We start from the raw sequence: 17,252 nt of genomic DNA, 5'->3' as shown, positions 1-17,252 counted from the left end.
GGGGGATTGGGCAAAGGGCTGATTTTTGGTGAATTTTTAAAGTTTTAGTGACTTTGGGGCAGTTCGGGGGCATAGCATGGGATCTGGGCAAAAGGAGTGGGGTGGGGTGGTAGTCCCTAATGGGTGCAGGCTACCACCCCAATTTCAGGGGGATTGGGAAAAGGGCTGATTTTTGGTAAATTTCTGAAAATTTCATATCTTTGGGGCATATTGGGGCATATTGGGGCAGAAAGTGGGGCCTGGGGCAGAATAGTGGGGTGTGATGGTAGTGCCTAATGGGTGGAGGCTACCACCCCAATTTCAGGGGGTTTGGATAAAGGGGTGATTTTTTGAGAATTTTTGAAGTTTTAGTGACTTTGGGGCAGTTTGGGGGCAGAAAGTGGATCTGCCCCAAAATAGTGGGGTGGGGTGGTAGTGCCTAATGGGTGGAGGCTACCACCCCAATTTCAGGGGGATTGGGCAGAGGGCTGATTTTTTGAGAATTTTTGAAGTTTGGGTGTCTTTGGGGCAGATTGGGGGCAGAAAGTGGATCTGCCCCAAAGGAGTGGGGTGGGCTGGTAGATAGTGCCTAATGGGTGGAGGCTACCACCCATCCCCAATTTAAGAGTGATTGGGCAGAGGGGTGAATTATGGTGAATTTATTTGTATGAGGTTTGTCTTCATAAGGTGTAGTGTGCTAAATTGATTACTTCCTCATATTATTCATAGTAAAGGAAAGTGTGAAAAAGTGAAAGTGGGGTCATGAGAGTTGTTTAATTGAAAAATATCTCATTTGCTATGATAGAATGAGAATTCACACCTTTTCTATTCACCATAATTCACCCCTCTGCCCAATCACTCTTAAATTGGGGATGGGTGGTAGCCTCCACCCATTAGGCACTATCTACCAGCCCACCCCACTCCTTTGGGGCAGATCCACTTTCTGCCCCCAATCTGCCCCAAAGACACCCAAACTTCAAAAATTCTCAAAAAATCAGCCCTCTGCCCAATCCCCCTGAAATTGGGGTGGTAGCCTCCACCCATTAGGCACTACCACCCCACCCCACTATTTTGGGGCAGATCCACTTTCTGCCCCCAAACTGCCCCAAAGTCACTAAAACTTCAAAAATTCTCAAAAAATCACCCCTTTGTCCAACCCCCCTGAAATTGGGGTGGTAGCCTCCACCCATTAGGCACTACCATCACACCCCACTATTCTGCCCCAGCCCCCACTTTCTGCCCCAATATGCCCCAATCTGCCCCAAAGACATGAAATTTTCAGAAATTTACCAAAAATCAGCCCTTTGCCCAATCCCCCTGAAATTGGGGTGGTAGCCTGCAACCATTAGGCACTACCACCCCACCCCACTCCTTTTGCCCAGATCCCATGCTATGCCCCCGAACTGCCCCAAAGTCACTAAAACTTTAAAAAATCGCCAAAAATCAGAGGAAGGTCCAATCGACTTGAAATTTGGGTGGCAGGTAGAACACAAGGTCCCCTTTCAAACCAGCTATTTTTTGAGATCCGAACCGGTTCGGTTCGAATCCGAACCGGTTCGGATCCGAACCGAACCGGGGGGGTGGTTCGGCAAAACCAAAACCGAACCACCCTGGTCCGGTTCGGACCCGGTTCGGATCCGAACCGAACCGGGAGAACCGGTTTTATGCACATCCCTAGTCCTAGCTACCTCATGATGGAAGGAAGAAGGAAAGAACAGAGAGAACAAAGAAGGAGGGAATGACCTAGGAATATCAGTATATCAATCAAGAGGCTCAGAGCAGAGATACCACAGCAATGAGAGCACGGGGTTAAATGCAGCGGAGGTGGTGGACGGTGGGCGAGTCACGTTTTGCAGTGGCAAGTGGGTGGAGGCTCAGTTTATCAACTAGACAAAATATTTTACTCGTCAAGCTATATTGGTACATTGCTCATCAGGATTTCCCCCCACTCGTCAGGCATCTTTTTCACTCGTCACTGACTAGTAGACTAGTGGATTTCTGCAGCCCTGACTGCCTATACCTCCTCCCTTGTTTTTTACTAGCACATGAGCAGAAAATGGGAGCACACAGCTCCTGAATAGGTTCGACACTTCTCTGCTCAGGTTCTGATTGTGTGTCTGAGTCTATGGTTTGAATAGGTCTATAGTCCTACAATATGTCAAGAGCTCAAAATCTACCTCTGCTGTTGTGCGTGAAAGGGTAATATTTTTACCTGTAGGACCATATGCAAAAACAGTTGCATTGTATCCGGATATGACACCTTCTATGAGATTCTTTGTTGTGGATGCATACACTTCCTCCTAGGGGCAATGAGAAGTAGGAGATCAGACACAACATTCAGGAAATTGAGACATCTGTGTAGAGGTTAGAGTGGTGGACGAAGACCGGGGAGACCTGAGTTCAAATCCCCATTCAGCCATGAAACCCACTGGGTGACTCTGGGCCAGTCACTTCTCTCTCAGCCTAACCCACCTCACTGGATTGTTGTGAGGATAAGCATAAGTAACCATGTACACTGCTCTGGGTTCTTTGGAGGAAGAGTGGGACAGAAACATAGGATCAAAAAAAGAGAAAAAAAGATCGAGGTACTAGCCTAAATGGTCACATTGGTTCAAAAAAATTGCAAAGTTACTTGGTTTTGTTCCCATCAGCGATTGGCAAAGGAAGATCACAGTGCAGAGACCATGTGATCAGCAGAACTGGGTGACACAGCCTTTGCTGGGCTGGTTCACTTCAGACCCCAGATGGAGGACTATTTCAATGCTCCTCTGCATTTTAAAACAAATCCTCCTCATCCAAACCTCTTTTCTCTTAGGGCAAAAACAGATATATCATTTGTACAGCAGTTGGGCCAAACTGGAAGCACCCTCACCACATTCACTAAAAAATATGCTTCTGTTGGTGCTTTATGGTTTCACTGGTTAACCAGTGAAAGAGAGCCAGCATGGTGTAGTGGTTAGAGTGCTGGACTAGGACTGGGGAGACCCGAGTTCAAATTCCCATTCAGCCACGATACTAGCTGGGTGACTCTGGGCCAGTCACTTCTCTCTCAGACTAACCTACTTCACAGGGTTGTTGTCAGGAGAAACTCAAGTATGTAGTACACCGCTCTGGGCTCCTTGGAGGAAGAGCGGGATATAAATGTAATAATAATAATAATAATAATAATAATAATAATAATAACTGATTTTATGGTTTAAACTGATTTTTAATGGAATTTTATTGTATTTTAACTTTTGTAAACCACCTTGGGGAAAGGCAGTATGAAAAGCGGTATACATAAATAAAGTATGCCTTTTCCTCTCTATAGTCAAGGTCTAAAGAGAGGGGGAAATAGCTCTGCCAGTTATGCAGCAAAAGCTGGCTGTGGGTGGCACTGATTGGTTAGCGCCTGTGCCGCTGACAACACATCTCCTGCCGCAGACTGAGTGAAGTATGAGAAAAGGAACTCCATGGGCACCCAAACTGGTGTTCGGTTTGCAGGCATCTATCTGTGTAATGCAAACTGGAGACATCAAGAGGAGATCAGGCTTATACAGAAAGTGACTTATTCTGACCTCCCTTAAGAGTGAAGGCAGGTGCAATAAAGTGTGCGTAAAACTGCATTAAACAAACCTGTTTTAGAGTAATGCCCCCCTTCTCAACCAGAAATCTTTGCTTCCAGATGTGTATAAAAAGGGCTATTTGTGGTTACTTATTCAGGAAGAAAAGGCTCTGTACGTGCTCAGAAACCCTTTTAATTACTGTGCATATTCCACAGCTGAGCCTAGGACTGGTTGGAAGACTAAACTGGAGTTTGCCTTAACTTAAGCCCTTTTAAGTTAACATCCCTGACCAAAGCCCCATTCACGGCTTCCACGATGCACTGCTGCTCACATGCTGCAGGATTTTAATAAAATCATCCATCAACATCCTCTTCTTTGTTAGCTGCCCCATAACAAATTGTTCTGTGGCTCACAACAACACAACATTTTAAAAATCAAACAAAAGTACATAAAACATGACAAACAAATTACAATAAAAAATACAATACATTTTAAAAAGTTTTTCTTAAAATCAATTTTAAAATATTTGTTCCCATCAGCAATTGGAAAAGGAAGATCAAAGGGCTGCAATGTGAGCAGCAGAACTGAGCTTTTGCTCTACAGTCATTATTATTTAAGTATTATTATTAACAAAAATTTATACCGCTCAAAACTAGTGTCTCTGAATGGTCATGAGGACTAGACTATTGACTTTATTATTTTAAAATGAAAACTGAGACAATTGGCTTCTCTTGGCATTGAACTCTTTTTAAAGAGGAAGGCCACAATATCCTTGCATACAGATGGAATTGTTTCTTTTCTTTTGTGAAAACCTAAGCAAGAAAGGAATGACAAAATCTTTTCCAGTAGGGCAAGCTTCAAATTAATGCATGCACTCAATGAATCCTAAGACAGGAGTGTGCTGAATGCACAGAGCCAAGCAAGGTAGCTATGACCTCATCCCCCAGGAGTTTTCTGCCTCTCAGCTCTCCTCTAGGCTTACAATGTAGTAACATTGTCCTAAGAGAGCTAGAAAGAAAATACAAGATGCAGAGAAGCAGACAAAATCTTCCTAGAAGTACTCAGAACAAGTCAAGGAAGGAAAGAAGAAGGGAGAGAGATTGTCTTTTCTCCGACCTCCTAATAGCCAATTCATAGCATTCTTCTTTTAATCACATTTCAGAAAGCAGTTTCTCTGCATATATGATATCGGCTTCAGAGCAATCAGAGTATCAACACTCCAAAACAATACAGAGAATGGAAGAGCTGTAACACTTGAGCGAGAGGGAAACCACCAATTAAAAATATAATGAAATAACACAAGAAGCACGAGAGAGAAAGCGAGGGAGGGAGAAAACACGCATGGACCCATTTCTTTCCATCTCACTGCCATCTTGGTGTGTGTGTGTGAATGCAACTTCTTCATGCCTAAACGATGCAAGGCAGAAATCCTTAAACAGATCCAGCTCAAGTCTGATTTGGATAACAGCTATGCGTAGAATCAATGTGTTTGGGAGCACTTGTATATCATCAGTGAATCTAACAACAAAATTTTCCCGAGCTCCTGAATTGTTTAACCCCTCTCAGATTCAGGAGTCAGGAAGGCAACTGTTTAAATTTTGATCTCTATGTAATAATCTCATAAGTATGAAATACTGCTGTCTCCTTTCATTCTTAGTTATGTATTTTTAGTAGTTCTGGTGGGTCACTTTCAGTATTTTGATGTATGTTCAGGAGGACTTTAAAAAATTTATTTGGTTTTATTGTTTGTAGTAGAAGTTTGATAGTTTTCTCTTCTACATTTGTTTTAATCTCATGCTGGTCACTGACCGAAATAAAGAGATTTGATTTAAATCAATGTGTGGATGAGAGATGGGGCAGGATCACACCCCCTCTGACTCTGCAGGCCTCCACATCTCGATCCAAAGCCACAGCTCTGCACAGAACCTACACACAGAGGTTAAAATTGTCCATCCAGGTAAACCTTGACAGCCAGCATTAGAGTCCTTCCGCATCCGTTTCAGCATGGGGCCGTAGCTCAGCGGCAGAGCCTCTACTGTGCCTGCAGAAGGTCCTAGGTTCAATCGCTGGCAGCATTTCTCCGGTAGGGCTGGGAAAGAAAGACTCCTGGCCTGAAACCTCAGAGAGCCGCTGTCAGTCAGTGTAGACCAGGGATTCTCAACGCTGGGTCCCCAGATGTTATTGGACTTCAACTCCCATAATCCCCAACTAAAGGCCACTGGGGCTGGAGATTATGGGAGTTGAAGTCCAATAACATCTGGGGACCCAATGTTGAGAATCCCTGGTGTAGACAATACTGAGCTAGATGGATCCACGACCTGACTCAGTAGACAGCAGCTTCCTATAAGGGTGGTGGGAATGGAGCCATAGCTCAGTGGAAGAGCATCTGCTTTGTGTGCAGGAGCAGGCCTTCCCAGGTCCAGTCCCTGGCAGGATCTCCAGGCAGAGCTGGGAAAGACTCCTGCCTGAAACCTTGAAGAGCCACTGCCAGTCTGTGTAAATACTGAGCTAGATGGACCAGTGGTCCATCCTGTGTCCCTATGTTTCTCCTTCCAAAGGGCCACCGGAATGCATGGAGTTTCCAGATGGTCCTGGGCCATTCAGAAATTCCATACATTCCGATGGCCCTTTGGAAGGAATCTGGGCTTTTCAGTGGGCATTCCCTGTCATTCATTTTAGGACATTCCCTAGAGCAGGGATTCTCAAGGTTGGGTCCCCCACCAATGTTCTTGGACTTCAACTCCCAACCAAAGGCCACTGGGACTGGGGGATTATGGGAGTTGAAGTCGAACAACTTCTGGGGACCCAAGATTGAGAATCCCTGCCCTAGAGCATCTGCTTTGCATGCAGAAGGTCCCAGCCAGGTCCATTTGTTATTCAGCAGGGTGGCTATGTGGAATCTCCATATACAGGGGGAGTAGAGTCGAGTTGAGTCGAATCAAATAAAATCAGATCAGCCAGGAAATTTGGCAATACTGGGGAAAACAAAATGACCACATACGTCTACAGAGGCAGTATACATCAGGGGTTCTCAAAGCTGGGTCCCCGGATGTTGTTGGACTACAACTCCCACCATCCCTTGCAGCATTGACTGTTGCAGCAGGGGACGATGGGCTGTCTAGTTCAACAACTTCTCGAGACCCAGCTTTAAGCATTATGATACCGAGAACACAGAAGAAGAGAGTCCTTCGTGTCTTCTTTCTGAGCTTCCCAGTGGCTTCTAACTGGGAAGGAAGATGCTAGAGCAGATGGCCCTTTGGCTTGATGCAGCAGCAGGGTTCCTTGTGAAACATCCCCTCACCTGAGTAGCTCTGTGGCCAAACACCATGTCAAATATGAACATCTTTTCCCGGGACCGGTTGGCCCGCAAGACGTCATCTGGGTCTTCAGTTGGGTCCATCAGAATCACCATCTATTACAGAGAAACAGATTCACACGTTTAGCACGGTGGGAATCATGACGGCACCAGCTTAACATGACTCAGAGACTATGCATGTTGGTCAAGCGATGTGCAGAACTGCAGACTCACTGCACCATTATCTCATTTATCCCCCATGCCTTCATGAGAGTGCAGACTGGTGGGTTAACGGAGAGGCAGAGCAGGCATTTGCCCACGGCGGCAAAATTTAAGGAGCAGCAAAGTTTGCCCCTCCTCAAATTTTGTCACCCCTCTCTGTGGGCAGCGGTGGCTGCAGCAAGGGTGGAGTGGGCGAGGAGAAAGTCCCCCCTTTCACCTTATTTTTTAAAAAGGCAAGCCTTTTTTGTTTAAGGTTAAAGGGTGGCAAAAAGCTTAATCCACCCCTGGGTGGTTGTCAAGATGGGGTTGTAGTTCAGTGGAAGAGCATCTGCATGCAGGAGGCTCCAGGTTCAGTCCCCACGCAGCATCTCAAAGTAGGGCTGGGGAAAGTCTCCTGTCTAAAATCCCGGAAGCTGCGGCCAGTCATAATAGATGGATGGATGGATGGATGGATGGCTTCCTTCCTTCCCTTCCCTTCCCTTCCCTCCTCCCTCTTTCTTTTATCTTCTCTCCCATCTTTCTTTCACTGGTCCATATTCTCCCTCCTTCCTTCCTTCCAACTTGGCAAGGAAATTGCCGTAGAATAATTCAGGTGCTCTGCAGATAACATAGTTGCCTCCTCCTCCTCCTCCTCCCCCCTTCCCCTCCCCTCCTCCTCTCTTTCCTCCTCCCCCCTCTCCTCCATCATCTCCATACCTGACCCCCACAAGTCATGAGGTCCAGGCTCCTCCCCCTTCCCCCCTCCTCCCTCCTTCTCCTCCTCCCTGCTCTGTCCTCCTCCTCCCCCTTCCCCTCCCCTCCTCCTCCCTCTCCTCCTCTTCCTCCTCCTCCATCATCATCTCCATACCTGACCCCCACAAGTCATGAGGTCCAGGCTCCTCCCCCTCCCTCCTTCTCCTCCTCCCTCCTCTGTCCTCCTCCTCCTCCCCCTCCCCTCCCCTCCTCCTCCCCCTCCTCCATCATCTCCATACCTGACCCCCACAAGTCATGAGGTCCAGGCTCTGGAATAACCTAGCTGCACTACTGTGAGCTAGCTGGACCGATTTGGCATAAGGCAGCATCCTATGTTCTTACGTTCATAGCTGCTGCTAGATGCACAAAGGCCATTGTGGTTAGGGATGGTGGGAGTTGTCGTCCCACAACATCTGGGGACCCAAGGTTGAGACAGACCCTGGTGTAGACAGACTGATATTTCCCAGCCCTATCTGGAGATGCCAAGACCGAACCTGAGACTGCCTTGATGCAAAGCAATTGCTCTTCCACTGAACTACAGTCCTTCAAAGCAAGTAAAGCAAAGGGGAGCAGACTGGTGGTTGCTTCTCTATTCCCAGCTTCATTTTCATATATTGTAATAGGCACAGGGCTCTGTGGGCGCCAGGAGTCGAAATCGACTTGACGGCACACTTTACTTTACTTTACTAGGAACATCGGAAGCTGCCATATACTGAGTCAGACCATTGCTCCATCTAGCTCAGTATTGTCTGCACAGACTGGCAGCAGCTTCTCCAAGGTTGCAGGCAGGAATCTCTCTCAGCCCTCTCTTGGAGATGCTGCCAGGGAAGGAACTTCTGCTTTTCCCAGAGCAGCTCCATCCCCTAAGAGGAGTATCTTACAGTGTTCACATGTAGTCTCCCATTCAAATTCAACCAGAGTGGACCCTGCTTAGCTAAGGGGACAAGTCATGCTGGCTACCACAAGACCAGCTCTCTTCCCTAATGATGAGGATGGGGCTGTAGCTCAGTGCTAGAGCATTTGCTTTGTATACAGAAGGTCCCGAGTTCCCTCCCTGGCATCTCCAGGGAGAGCAGGGAGATACTCTTGCCAGAAACCTTGGAGAACCGCAGCCAGTCAGTGTAGACTGTAGACAGTACTGACCGAAGATGGACCAAGAGTCTGACTCAGTAGAAAGTAGCCTCCTCTGTAAAGGTAAAATATGCCTTCGAGTCAGTGCCGACTCCTGGCGACCACAGAGCCCTGTGATTGTCTTTGGTAGAATACAGGGAGGGTTTACCATTGCCATCTCCCACGCAATGTGAGATTATGCCTTTCGGCATCTTTATATATTGCTGCTGCCCAATATAGGTGTTTCCCATGTACCCATGTGCATATTCTGCCTTCAACTCAGATTAACTACAGCTTGCCTATTCATGCTGTCAGATCACTTGCCACAGCAATCACAACCATTTATAATTTTATCCCACTGTAGTGTGGACTCACAAATAGAATCAATTGTTTGGTATCACGTCCAGGCAGAATTGAAATGTTGCAATGAAAACTTATGCGTGAAAGGCATCTGGCACATCACTCCTTTTTAGGAGTGATGTGCCAACCTCCTTTTTTGGAGTTTCTAGACACCCTGTCCCAAAACTGATAAGGAATGTCTACCATATCTTAAAATCGTTGTAATGCAAAGTGCTGCTTAGGAGGAAACGATCTTCTGTTCAAGAAACAGGTCCTCAGGACAGAGATGTTTAACTGGAAATAAAAGTTTTTTTAAAAAAAAAATGAAAAGTGTTAAAGTCACTTTGGAATTCTGATGGGAGCAATTTTCCTCCCTTGCATTCAGAAATAACATTGAAGGAAAAATGATATTCCTTTCTCTCCACTGTGCTCCATCAGAAGAAGCTGTTTTCAGCCTCAAGGGGCATTACATACTTGAAGAAGCCACGTACTTCAATGCTCTAGAGAAACTTTGGCAGCTTCTCGGATAAATACATAATTAGGGAAGTGCTTGCAATGTAAATCAACCATCTGCTCTTAAAAAAAAACAAAAACACCAACAAATTAGGGACCGGATGTCAGTCTATCAGGAAAGCAGAGAGAGATGTGGAAGAGAGCAATTCCCCAAAGGAATATCAACCCACCCTGTTTGGGCTGTCAAGTGAGATGGCAACGTTGTCTCTAATCTTTTGCACAGTTGATAGCTCAAGACATTTTTCATTGGGCACTAATGGCTCAATGATGGGGTTTTTTTGATGGCTTTTATTATGATGATGATGAACATTTATTTATACAGTGCTGTCAACATGTATGGTGCCTAGAGAAACTACCATATGGCTTTATTCAAAAAGGCTGCCTTCTCAGACGTTGAATTCTGCAGCCAGCAGGAAGTTTTTCACACCTGGCTTTTAGTTCACATCTCCTCCAAAATGAAGGTGTGTGTCCACATATAGGCCAAATTTACCCCAAAGTCCCTGTGAGCTATCCGGGAGCACTTCACACACAATTTGGGTTGTTAATCACATGTTAGAGTGTAGCCCAAATTTATATCCGGGTTTAAAAAAAAATCCACTTTTTGCATTTTTGGGGGGGCCACTTCGAACTTGCAGTAAAGCCTTGCAGAAAACCCAAGTAAAGCCTGCTGTCTGGGAAAGCTGGTCTCTAAATTCAGAACATAGATCAAAATGCAAATTTAAAACACAGAACAAATTTAGGACATTGGATTGCCTCATCTATTTCAGCTGCAAAATCTGAGGTTTTACAGAGTTTTATTTTATTTTATTATTTAGTATATGTATACACTGCCCCAAACTCACATCTCTGGGTGGTTAACAACAATTTAATCTTGCAATGGATCTTGTATACTTAAAATGACACACAACAGCCCTACCCCAGACTCTTCCCAACACACACCAAATATCTCTCCAAATATCTTATAAATCCTTCCTCTCACCTGGTCCCCCAGCCTGTGAGCAATGATAGCTGCACCTTCCTCCAGCTCAGCTTCATTGATGGGACGGATACGGAGAGCTACCTGCATGTAGAAACAAGAGTCAAACTTCCTACCTGATGATGCAAAGACTGCCCTTGGGTATTGAGGCATGGGGGACCTGCTTGACCAGCAGGAGCACAAGATAGAAGTGGGCTCCTGCCAAGCTAAACAAATCAGATAAGTGGTCAGAGAGCTGGCATAAAGCTGTATATACAGTAAAAAGCCTTGCCTTTTTACCTGTATCTATAGATATGGTGTGCCTCTCCCTCTCTCCTCTCCTCCTCTCCCTCTCCCTCTCCCCTCTTCTCTCCTCCTCTCCCTCTCCCCTCCACTCCCCTCCTCTCTCCTCTCCTCTCCCTCTCTCCTCTTCTCTCCGCCTCTCCTCTCCCTCTCTCCTCTCCCTCTCCTCTTCTCCCTCTCCCATCCTCTCCCCTCCTCTTTCCTCTCCTCTCCCTCTCTCCTCTTCTCTCCTCCTCTCCCTCTCCCCTCCACTCCCCTCCTCTCTCCTCTCCCTCTCTCCTCTTCTCTCTTCTCTCTCTCCTGTCCTCTCCCTCTCTCCTCTTCTCTCCTCCTCTCCCTCTCCCCTTCTCTCTCCTGTCCTCTCCCTCTCCCCTCCTCTCTCCCTCCCCTTCCTCTCACCTTGTATGGATGGAGAAAAGCAGACCAGACAAGAAGGGTGGGCAGAGGACATGACCATGTCAATCATATAAAGCTTTTCAATAAACATTACTAACAGAATTGCCATGTGTTTGTCAGACTAGTGGCTTAACTAAACAAGTGCTCCCGGCCCCAGGAGTGTATGTCTATGTTGTGTTGAATTAGTCAATTAAAAGAAAGAAAGAAAAACCCTGCATGTATCTATATGTACATGGTGGGGAATAACCAAGATGGACAGCACAATCCTTTGTATGATTAACTCAGAAGTAAGAGAGATAAGAAGCGAACCTTATCGTATTGGAGCCATTAATGGCAAGAAATAATCCAAAGAGAATCCAAACTTCTTATAGGAATATATTTGAATTGCAGATGGTATCCAGGTGATTTTAGAAGAGAGCTGTGCAACTTTAGCCTTCCAGATGTTTCCATCATTCCCAGCCACAGGGACGTAGCTAGGGGAGAGGGGGCCCGTGTTTGTCGCTCTCCCTGGGGTGAGGTTGATGATGAAGAAAATAAGGAGGGGTGGAGCTGGGGGGCCCTCAGGAGCTGGGGGGGCGGGTTCTTTGAACCCATCCACTCAATTATAGCTACACCCCTGCCCAGCCACTGTGGCCAATCGTCAATCAAGGATGATGGGAATTGTAGGCCGACATCTGCAGGAGCATCAAAAGCAGCTCTGCTCTGGCATATAGGAGAGGAGTCACATCCTTGAGTGCTTGCATGTTTGTTGGTTTTAAAGTTCCCCACACGTGGAAAATCAGTATGCTGGGGGAAGACTAGCCTTCTATGGGCATTATTCTATTTGTGTATTTTTATTTGTGTATTTGTTATGGAGGAGCATTCAGTAATCTGTGAAGTGGTACAAGCTTGCTACCTCCGTCAGAACTCGCTTCCGGATGTATACAATACAACCAATATAGCACATCTATATAATATGTACATATAATATGTATACACATTACATACATAAAGGTAAAGTTGCGCTGTTGAGTCGGTGTCAACTCCTGGTGCCCACAGAGCCCTGTGGTTTTCTTTGGTAGAATACAGGAGGGGTTGACCATTGCCTCCTCCCGTGCAGTATGAGATGATGCCTATTTCAGCACCTTCCTAGATCGCTGCTGCCCGATAGAGGAGTTTCCCATAGTCTGGGAAACATATCAGCAGGTTCTATACCTATTCCCAGATGTTGTTCTATTACAACTCCCATCATCCCCAGCCATTGTGACTGGGGCTGATGGGAGTTATAGTCTCCCATATAGACATTTTAGGATCCATATAGACATTTTAGGATCCAAGTTTGAGAACCCTGACTTTTAAAAAATGCAGGACAAGTGGTGTATTTAATGCAACCAACTTCGGCTCTTAGGAACCACCATCGAAAAAGGTTGGCCTGCGATTCCCCCCTCTATGTACCTCCATCGCCAAGACATCAAATGGCACGAGCAGATCTAATCAAGTAAATCTGTGCAATATCCTTGGAGGAAAACTGTATTTGAAAAGCTGCAGATGGTGGTGCTTATATGTTCCAGTGAGGGAGACAACTTTATTTCCTAGCCGGACTTTGACCAAGTTGTGAAGCAATCCATAGCAGAGATTGCCCCAGTGATTGTAAGGATGTTGTTTCTATAGGGAACAGGTCTATTTCCACAACAACAAGTCTCCATGAGTGATCCTTTAACGTCTTTCCAGAAGCAGCTCTGAAATCTAGAATCACGCTCAGGTTTTCCACTCTTCTGGGCAACAACCCAATGTCACTGAAGAATTAAGGGAGAAGAGCTGGTCTTGTGATAGCAAGCATGAATTGTCTCCTTCGCTAAGCAGGGTCTGCCCTGGTTGCATTTGAATGGGAGACTTGATGTGTGAGCACTGTAAGATATTCCACTTAGGGGATGGGGCCGCTCTGGGAAGGACATCTGCATGCATGCAGAAGGTTCCAAGTTCCAAGATAGGATTGAGAGAGACTCCTGCCAGAAACTTTGGAGAAGCTGCTGCCAGCCTGTGTAGACAATATTGAGCTAGATGGACTAATGGTCTGACTTGGTATAAGGCAGCTTCCGATGCCCCTAAGGTAAAACAACTTAGATTTCCAAGAAAGTCTTTTACCTCTGGAACCACCTTAATTGGTGCAGTGGGGAAATGCTCGACTTTAGCTTTTGTAATTTTAGATATTGTCAATTGTTTTCATTTTAGGCAGCTTTAAAAATTGATTTTAATGTTTTATTTATTTGTATTGTTTTATGATTGTGAGACTTTGGTTGGGGGAGGTATATAAATGTATTAAATAAATAAATAAACTAAAAATAACAAGCAGAAGGTTGCCAGTTCAAATCCCTGCTGGTATGTTTCCCAGACTATGGGAAACACCTATATCGGGCAGCAGTGATATAGGAAGGTGCTGAAGGCATCATCTCACACTGCATGGGAGGAGGCCATGGTCAACCCCTCCTGTTTAGAAAACCACAGGGCTCTGTGGGCAAAGAGGCACCTTTTGATGGCTCTCTTCTATTGAGTAGGAGAAGAGCAACTGGCCGTTTATCCCCACCGGGCACAGTCTTTTTCAGTGGTTATTTTGCTGATGTCTCCCTCATGTCTTTTTGGTTTTAGGCTGTGACTGAGCCCTTTGGGGGTGGGGGCAGGAAATGATTGCTGCATTTCTGCAGCTGGGGATGATAGATGCTGTAGTCCAACAGCATCGCGGGGGGGGGGGGGGACCCAAGGCTGAAGAGAACCCCTGGAAGCAGTCGCCGCTGCCTGTAAAGGCTGACAGAGGAAACCCACCATCCCTGGCATACAGGAAGCAAGCAAGCATGTGAGAAAGAGAATGTCTGCCTCGGAGCATGTGCAAAGTGTCACGATCCTCAGCGGAGGATCTGAGGCAATGATGGGGCAGAGCTTCCCAGCCATTTATCTCTATTTATTTAGTTTTTAAGATGCAAAAGGTTTTTTCCCCCATCCCCAGGCACGGGGTAGGTAGCCGGGAATGGTGTGAAGGGGCTGAGAGGCCGGAGCATGTGCAAAGTGCCTCGGAGCATGTGCAAAGTGTCACAACCAGGGCTCACCGGATGATCTGGGGATGGAGCAGAGGTTCGAAGCCCCCCCTCCCCCCAAAAAAGATGCAAAAGGCATCTTTTACCTCTTCCCTCCCCATCCCCGGGGGCGGGGGCGGGAGGGGTGTGAACGAGCGGGCTAAGAGAGCAGAGGTTGCATCTGCGTCCTCCTCGGGGCTTTACTTACCATCAGCTGCTGATCCGCACTCGGATCCTTCCGGGCTGCAGAGCTGGGGGTCGTGGCCGTAGCCGTGGCGGGGGCCCCCGTGGACCTCTGCCGGCCCGGGCTGGGCGATCTGGCCGAGGGGGCGCCCATGGAGGGGAGCCGGCAGGGCGGCAGCGCAGCAAGGCTGGGAGAGCGGAGAGGCGGAGGCGCTGGCTCCCCCCCGGGGCGGCCGGCAGCGGTGACCTCAGGGACAGGGGAAGGCGGAGCGCACCGCCGCCTGCTGCCGAGGAGATGGCTCTGGAGCGCAGCCTTTCCTCCGCCGAGTTCAGGGTAACGTCAAGCGAGCAGCATCCCCCAGCCTGGGAAGTGGGCCGGGCAGCGAGCTGTCTCTGCTCCAAGATCCGCCCCGCCCCGCAGCGGGATTCGAACTCGGAGCTCCCTGGCCGGTCACTCTCGAAGAATAACATGAAGGTGATAAACTTTGATAGCCGCCCCATAACAAATTGTTCTCCGGGCGGCTCACAACAGAGGATTACATAACACTTTTAAACTGTTTTTTAACTCTTTTAACTTCTGGCTTACTTTGACAGCTGTAAAAAAAAGTCTGCCATTGCGGATGGGTGGTTGCTTAACTCAAGTCAGGGGGTGGGCAAACTTGGCCCTCCAGGCTGTTGCTGCACCACAACTCCCATCATTCCCACCCACAGTTTATTGCGGCTGGGAATGATGGGAGTTGTAGTCTGGCAACAACTGGCGGGCCAAATGTGCCCACCACTGACTTCAGGGCTTACTGTGGGGTTCGTAAACTTGGGCCCCAGCTGTTGAACTACAACCCCCATCTCCCACCAGTCACAATGGCCTAGGGCTGATGGGAATTGTAGTCCGACATCACCTCCAGAGCCAATTTTGGGAACCCCTGGATTAAGCCATTTCCACACTGTCCTCCAGCTTTCCAGTTACAAGAAGAAACCCCAGCAGAACTATGGGAAGGTGCAAGAGAGGCAGCCTTGTTTACCTGGTGATTGTGGATGGGTAGCTTGGTGGTACGATACCTGCTTTGGATGCAAAAGGTCATGGCAGCATCTCCAGGTAGGGCTGGGAGAGATTCCTGCCTGAAACCTTGGAGAGTCGCTGCCAGTCAGTGTTGACAATCCTGAGCTGGAGGGACCAAGGGTCTGACTTAGTACAAGGCAGTTTCCTGTGGTCTAGAGCAGGGATTCTCAACATTGGGTTCCCAGATGTTATTGGACTTCAACTCCCATAATCCCCAGCCAAAGACCACTGGGCCTGGGGATTATGGGAGTTGAAGTCCAGTAACATCTGGGGACCCAACGTTGAGAATCCCTGGTCTAGGGTAATGGCTGATCTTGAAAAGCAACAGCAATTGCTCCTCTGAGTGCAGCCATGGTGGCAGTGGACGATGGGAGTTGTAGTCTAATCACATCTGGGGTCACAAGTACAAGAAACCTCCTGCTTTAAAGAAAATATACCTTCATCTGAACCTCCAGCAAGTAGTATATGCACTTCAAAAGTGCCACAACTTTTAGCATGCTCTCAACTTACATACTTCACAGAGTTAAAATAGGTACCACAGAATATAACTAGTCCCTACTCCCCAAGGAATTTACAAGCTAAGTTGTCGGCGGGGCAGAGAGAAGCGGCCAGAGATGCAAGAAACAAGGTGTGCATGCGATCAATGCTTGCTAATGCTTCGACTGCACATGCACACCAACAAATTATCACAGCCTCTCAAAAATAATATATACTGTATTGACCTCAAATCCAAGCCTAAGATTTTCCCCAAATTCTTTGAGATTAGTAATCAGGAGGCTGCCTAGACTTCAGGGTCCTGTTCCTTGCAAGTAAATGCAGGCCTAACCTCTATTTAACACCTACTATTGAAAGGGGTTGTCTTAAAACCAGTCACCTTCGATTTGGGTCAACACAGCAAACTTTGGGAAGCACTCCATATTTTTGGATAGTAGTGAGCACATGCTTTTTATGTAGAAGGTCCTAGGCAAAATCTCCAGAGGAAGGAGGGCCTGTGAAGCCCAGTATTGTGTCTGCTGCCAATCAGAGCAGACATTACTGGGCTAGACAGGATCCTTGCTTGACTCAGTATAAGGCAGCTTCATGTGACTGCTTCACTTAGGGATAAGGACTAAAGGGTTAGGGAATAACTGGACTAGCAAGTTCCACATACAGTTGCTAGGGGAGATTAATATCCTCAGCCACAAGGATTTCTTCAAAACCTAAGTCAGGGGAACCCCATCTTTTAGCCACGTGAATTGTGGCAACAATGGTAAATGTGTGACTAATATAGTAATCTTCAACCTGCACCCCAAGATGAGCCTAGAATGTGCTCTCATATATAGTGTACACAGAGATACCCCTTAACTGCCTGCCCCACATCTGCACAATTTCCTTTCCCTGAAGACTCTCCAAAGTCCAAACCTTTTGAGAAGCACAACATACTGCATTTTGTATGTCTGATGGCTAGGATTTGAGCTAGCGTAAGATAAACCTTTGAGTTATGATGCTCCCTCAGCAGGAGTCTTAAGTGTAGAAATGCTATTACCCACCACCTGGCATTTTTCAATGAGGTGGGCTGGAAATCTAACACAAGAAA

General features: G+C 46.9%; 1 protein-coding gene across 1 annotated transcript in view; it reads right to left on the bottom strand.

Annotated features, from left to right (window-relative positions):
- LOC128336599 (kinesin-like protein KIF19) overlaps nucleotides 1-14,773 on the bottom strand; it is a 46,874-nt gene extending 32,101 nt beyond the window's left edge. Inside the window, exons 1-4 of the mRNA XM_053276500.1 lie at nucleotides 14,645-14,773; nucleotides 10,715-10,795; nucleotides 6,826-6,936; nucleotides 2,192-2,279 (exon numbers count right to left, since the gene is read on the bottom strand). Of these exons, the coding sequence (XP_053132475.1) occupies nucleotides 2,192-2,279; nucleotides 6,826-6,936; nucleotides 10,715-10,795; nucleotides 14,645-14,773 (409 nt within the window). The remainder of the gene's footprint in view (nucleotides 1-2,191; nucleotides 2,280-6,825; nucleotides 6,937-10,714; nucleotides 10,796-14,644) is intronic.
- Nucleotides 14,774-17,252: the final 2,479 nt, after the last annotated feature.

Source organism: Hemicordylus capensis, chromosome 13, assembly GCF_027244095.1.
Source record: "Hemicordylus capensis ecotype Gifberg chromosome 13, rHemCap1.1.pri, whole genome shotgun sequence".
NCBI lineage: Eukaryota > Metazoa > Chordata > Lepidosauria > Squamata > Cordylidae > Hemicordylus > Hemicordylus capensis.
The sequence above is the reverse complement of the archived record's forward strand: the minus strand, read 5'-3'. Positions and strand labels throughout refer to the sequence as shown.